This window comes from Nicotiana tomentosiformis, chromosome 2 (genome assembly GCF_000390325.3).
Source record: "Nicotiana tomentosiformis chromosome 2, ASM39032v3, whole genome shotgun sequence".
In the NCBI taxonomy this organism is placed as follows: domain Eukaryota; kingdom Viridiplantae; phylum Streptophyta; class Magnoliopsida; order Solanales; family Solanaceae; genus Nicotiana; species Nicotiana tomentosiformis.
In genome coordinates, this window is record NC_090813.1 from 79,652,806 (window position 1) to 79,659,456 (window position 6,651).

Here is a 6,651-nt window from a genome sequence, read left to right on the forward strand (position 1 = left end):
CACAGTTCACACGGTGCACGCCCACACGCCTGTCACCTAGCATGTGCGTCACCTCAACACCAATAACATAACATATATAGTCAGGGTTCATACCCTCATCTCCAAGATTAGAAGAGTTACTTACCTTGAACAAGCCAATTCCAACACCGAGCAAGCCAAGCGATGCTCCAAAATGCCATCCCGCATATTCCGTCCTCTAAACGGCCCAAAACTAACCAAAAACAACTCAAGTACATTAAATAATGCTAAAGGAACCAATCCCGGTCGAAAAAGATCAAATCTTGAATCAAAAGCCCAAAATCGGCCAAAAGCCCAACCTGGGTCCACTTCTCAGAACCCGAACAAATTTACAAACTTCAATAACACCTTTAACTATGAGTCCAACCATACTAGTTTCACTCAAATCCGACTCCAATGCGATGTTCAAAACTCAAAAATTCATATTATGAAACTTTAGGCCAAAACCCCCAATTTCCACTAAACAAATCACAATCCAATTACCAAAAATGAAGGTAGATTCATGATATAAAATAAAAAATGAGTAAAGAAAACTTACCCCAGTCCACTAGATAAAAATTGCTTCAAGAATCGCCTCAATCCGAACTCCATAGCTCCAAAAATGTAAAAATGGCTGAAACCCTTGAAATAGAGTTCTTATAATCTGCCTAGACATCCCTCTTTCGCGAACACGGAAAACCCATCGCGTTCGCGATGAACAAAATATCTTGCCACCAAAACACTCTACGCGTTCGCGATACACCCACGCGAACGTGATGACCACTATTGCCAAAGCTTCACGAACATGACTCATATTACGCGACCGCGACAAAAGAGGTCCATATGCAAAAGTTGAAGAGGTTTTGTAGTAGAGGTTATGTTTTTGACTTTAAACGAAGACCATGTTTGTTTTCCTAACTGACATGCATCACAAATTTGATCTTTTGAAAAATCTAGTTTTGGAAGACCAATGATAAGATCGCGTTTGGAAAGTTTTTGAATTGTATGCATACTTGCATGACCAAGTTTTCTATGCCATACACAGGGATCATCAATCATAGAAGGTAGAAAAATTCGATTTTCTAGGCTATCAATATTACTGAGAGTATAGACATTCCTATCTTTATTCCTAGATATAATGATTCTACATGATTCATCTTTAATGAACCAACTATGATTTTTAATACGAACCTCATAGTCATTATCGCATAGTTGACTGATGCTGAGTAAGTTGTAACCAAGTTCATCTGCCAAGTGGACTTCATCTACATCACATGATGAGTTGATGGGGACTTTTCCAACTCCAATTACGTTTCCTTTTGATTTGTCTCCAAAGGTGGCTAATCCACCATCTAGTTTAGTGACAGTTTTGAATAGTTGTTTGTCACTTGTCATGTGTCTGGAACACGCGCTTTCGAGATACCATTTTCCTTTTCGATTGTTCTTTCTGGTGTTCTTACAAAAACAATTACTTATTTTTAGGTACCCAAGACTTCTTGGGTCCTGAATGGTTAGTATTTTTATTGTTAGCCTGATTTGAGGCCTTGGGTCACCAAACCCATCTTCTATTATTCTTAAATCTGCAATGGTTAGATATATGCCAGGTTTTCCACAATAAAAACAAGATGGATCAGTAAAACTTTCAGAATCCTTTTCTCTGCCATTTCTAAACCTGCAATGGTTAGATTTGTGACCATCTTTGCCACAATGAATGCATGCAGAATAATTTCTTGTCCGAGTTGAGTTTTTACGAGAAGTTGACTGGTTTGATTTGATGAAATTGTGACTGGTGGATTTTTGCAACCCATTCAGTTGAAGTTCATGAACTTTTACGAGAAGCATGTCTCTTTCAATTTCACATACTTCTAGATTCAGTTCCCGGTCTTTCTTTTCTCTTTGAATATTTTGAAGATCATGTAGAACTTTCTTAATGTCTACAAGAGCAATATCAATAAATTCTTGAAGTTCATTACATTTAGGACACATAGGTAAGCGTACCTTACTTATTCCTTCGTCTTCCATGAGACCAAGCTCACCCGAATCTTCATCATTGTCTTCTTTGATGGCCATAAAACACATGCTGGCTATTACCTCAGGATCATATTCTTCTTCATCACTCCATGCTCCAAATTACTTCTTCTTTTGGAAGTTTCTGCTGAGTTTGTTTTTCAGTTCAGGGCATTTTGCTTGAATGTGTCCGTATTTTTCACATTCATTGCATCTTACATCATTTTTGTCATTCTCATTTCCCATTTTCCCTTTCTGAAATTTGGTTTACCTCTTCTACTATTTCTGATTTTCCTTATCATCCTTGTTACAACTTTAGAGAGCATAAATTTCCATCTTCTTCGGCCACAGATAAATGCAACTATCTTTTTTTTTGCTGTACTTGCCTGTCTAAATGATTTCTCGCAAAGGCAATTAGGTCACCTCTAAGTTCATCATATGACATCTTGTCAAGATCCTGACATTCCAGTGCAATTACTTTGGTTTCCAAATAGTGGGTAGGCTTCTTAGTATTTACCTGACCCACTCTCCACTTCTGATTGGTCTACCAAAGGATTTCAAATCACCAATAAATTTGCTGAATCTTCAGAAATTTCTTCCAGTGATTCTCTGTCTTTCTTTTGGTATAATTCATAGTCACGAACCAGGAGATTTATCCTTCTTTCTTTCACTTTGTTTGTTCCTTTATATGTGACTTCTAGCTTGTCCAACATTTCTTTCGTAGTTTCACAGCTTGATATGTTTTCATACTCTTCTCAGCTTATGGCATTGTACAAGAGATTCTTTTCCTTAACATTCACTTGAATATTAGCTTCTTATTCTTCAATGTAATCATCTAAATCGAGAGGGTCAGATGATACTATGATCTTACCGTTTTTATCCTTCCTAGGTGGGATTGGAAGATTTTCCTTTTTTTTTATCAGAAACCATACTTTTAATGTCGTATGACATAGTGTAGGTTCCCATTCACACTTTCCAGTGTGAAAAGTGCTGGCCGTTGAAGTAGGGTGGTCTTACTTGAGAGGTTTCTTCTTGGAATGGTGCTCCAACGACTGTGTTTGATACCATGGTGTTTTTCTTACTTGCTGTTAGGTAATGCTTGTGAGTCCTTGCTCTGATACCAATTGAAACACAAGAGGGGAGGGGTAAATTGTGCCTAATTTAAAAAATTATTTGACTAGAGAGAGAAATAGTTGTCACGGCCCAAAATTTCCCTCCGTAGGACGTCGTGATGGCACCTAATCTCTAAGACTAGGTAAGCCTATCAATGCGAAATAATAATAGAAATATGAAATAAATAAATTTGCAAACTCACATAATTATAACTCTCAAAACCTGGTAGATAAAAGTCACAAGCTTCTAAAAATTTATTCTCAATGTATCTATATATCAGGGTCAAAGGAAAATAAGGAAGCGACATAATAATGGTAGAAGGGGACTCCGTAGTCTGCGGACGCTGGCATATATACCTCGAAGTCTCCGTACACAGGTAGCTCACAGATGTTTGGACTGGTGGGATGTACCTGGATCTGCGCAAAAAGATGTGCAGAAGCGTAGTATGAGTACATCACAGCGGTACCCCGTAAGTGCCAAGCCTAACCTCGATAGAGTAGTGACGAGGTCAGGTCAGGCACTACTGGAATAATAAAAGACAAGGTGAAATGTTTAACAATATAATAAAAATGAAATAACAATGGAAATGAATCAAGTAAGTAGTATGTCACCAATTAACTACGCAAAATAATGGTAAATAATACCTCATGGAAACAAAACATAATTCTTTTCAACATTAAGAAAATCACAACAATAATCAAAGGCAATTGCAGCCATAAATCAATATCAACAAGGGCACTCCCGAGGTACCGCCTCGTAGTCCCAAATCATAAATAAATTCATAATATCTCATTTCCTTATATCACCGCGGGAGCCTTCACATTTAATTTTAAAGAAAAATATTTTTTCCCGAAATAGCATCTCGCGTTTTAGCCACCCTTATCACACCGCATGACTTCTAGTAGTTCCCCTACTAGCCACGCGTATCAAGCCACCCTTATCTCACCGCATGCGTTACAACACACACACCTTATACCACCGTATGCATATCAATATCACAATATATCACAATTTGTACCTCACGTGCCCAATAATTCAATTCGCCAAAATAAACAATATCAACAATACTTTCCACAACAGGGAGCTCACGACTCAATCACAATGAGTACAAAATCTCACAAAAATATTCGGGAATAAATAACTCAGCAAAAATAATATTTAAAAAAATATTAATACGTTGCCTCAGTTCCAAATTTAAAATATCAAATACTTCATATTAATAATATTTAAATTAAAGAAATTCCACCTTCAAATAATGCACAGAATAAAAGAAACCAAGTTTCAGCTAAAGAGGTAAAAACAATTAGCAGGATAAAGTCAAGCAAATTTAAAGTATATAAATCAGATCAATGATGGAGAATATAATAAGATTTAATAATTTAATTAATATGCAACGGTGATCTACACAATTAAAAAATATAATCTTTCACATTTAACCCGTGTACACACTTGTCACCTCGTGTACATGACTTTCATCACATTACAATTATCATCTCAATACCAATCCTAGGGAAAATTTCCCCCACACAAGGTTAGACATGTCACTTACCTCGATTTGCTCCAATTTAATCAAGTAGTATGCTTTTTCCTCCATTTTCTGACTCCGGTCGACTTGAATCTAGTCATAACTAATTCGATACAGTCAACAAAAATTATAGAATCAATTCCATGAAAAAATACTACATTTTTTAATAAAAAGCCAAAATAAACTCAAAAATCGCTCGTAGGGCCCACATCTCGGAATTCGACGAAAGTTACAAAATACGAACGCCCATTCAACCACGAGTCTAACCATATCAAAATGACTAAATTTCAATAATAATTCGACCCTCAAATCTATCCAAGAGGGTTTTCAAAATTTTTCAACTTAAATCACCAATTAAATGTTAAAATAGTGATGGATTCGGGTAATATAATCAAAATTGAGTTAAGAATACTTATCCCGATATTTTCTCTGAAAATCTCCAAAAACTCGCCTCTTCCTGAGCTCCAATCCGTCAAAATTGAAAATGGGACGAAGTCCCATTTTCAGAACATAAACTCTCTGCCCAAACATTTGCACTACGCGATCGCGAAGCACAGTTTTCCACTGCCCAAGTTTAACCCTACGCGATCGCATGTACAAGATTCCAACTACGCCTACACGATCGCGTCCCAATCTTCGCGATCACGAAGAAGGTTTGAAACACCAGCAACAACAGCTACCAGCGGTGCCAAAATGAAGGAATATAATCTGAATACCATCTGAAACACGCCCGATCCCCTTGGGACCTCAATCAAATATACCAACTAGTCCTAATACATCATACGAACTTAGTCGAGTCTTCAAATCACATCCAATAACACTAAAAGTACAATTCACACCCCAATTCAAACTTAATGAAACTTAAGAATTTCTAACTTCTACATTCGATGCCGGAACTTATCAAATCAAGTCCGATTTCCTCAAATTTTGCACACAAGTCATAAATGACGTAACAAAACTATGAAAAATTTCGAAATTGGATTCCGAGCCTGATATCAAAAAGTCAACTCCCCGGTCAAACTTTCAAACTTAAATTACTATTTTAGCCATTTAAAGCGTAATTTAACTACAGATTTTCAAATAAAATTCCAAACACACTCCTAAGTCCAAAATCACCATACAGAGCTGTTGGAATCATCAAAATTCTATTCCGGGGTCATTTGCACATAGGTCGACATCCAGCCAACCTTTTCAACTTAAGTTTTAAACTTTGGAACTAAGTATTCCAATTCATTCTAAAATCTTTCCGGACCCTAACCGACTACCCCAGCAAGTCACATAACAGTTATAAAGTAGAAGTAAATGGGGAAACAAGGCTACAACTTTTAAAATGACTGGTCGGGTCGTTACAATAGTCGACTAATCTTTTTAGCAAGTTTGATTTCAGCAGAAGTAAATTATGCAGAAACAAAAACAATAAGGACACATGAGTTTTATACTGGTTCAATACATGTGTGGTACCTACATCTAGTTCTCTTGGGTCACAAGGGTTCTCTTAGATCTTCAATATTGAGTCGTTACAACATTTGTGGTTTTAGTTCGTTCACCAGTAACGATATTCAACAACAATCTTTATCTTTGCTTGACACAACTCTTGTTTTGTCTTCTAACTCTTCCTATCTTTCGCGACACTTGTAAACTCATGCATACAATATTTGTACTAAGAACTAGAAAGATATAGAAACATGTATTAAGTTGCGTGACTCTTTCTTCTGTCTTCCAGCCTTCTTATAGGAATGACTTGAGATTTTGTAATCTTCTCTTGAACTAGTCGTTGCAGATTAATAATTGATTGAGGCAAAAATATTCTAAGAGATATGACCCAAGGGTTGCCTCTGAATCCAGCTTACAAGGAAGGCTGAATTCAATGATCTATTTTCCTTCTTGCATTCCTAATATATAGGAATGATTTGCGACACGACTTGATTGATTCATCATCAGAATCTTCTGATCTCTTTCTCCATAGACTCTCCTTAATTTATGAACTAACTTCCCCATATCAGCTGCAT

At 36.6% G+C, this 6,651-nt stretch overlaps 1 protein-coding gene across 1 annotated transcript; it reads right to left on the minus strand.

Annotated features, from left to right (window-relative positions):
- Window positions 1-807: 807 nt before the first annotated feature.
- Window positions 808-2,076, minus strand: LOC138905130 (uncharacterized). The gene has a single exon (XM_070193634.1). It carries the CDS (start codon window positions 2,074-2,076, stop codon window positions 808-810), a length of 1,269 nt encoding a protein of 422 aa, XP_070049735.1.
- Window positions 2,077-6,651: the final 4,575 nt, after the last annotated feature.

What these genes read in the sequence shown, in the direction of transcription:
- LOC138905130 (XM_070193634.1), bottom strand. Translation starts at nt 2,076, where the DNA reads ATGTGTTTTATGGCCATCAAAGAAGACAATGATGAAGATTCGGGTGAG.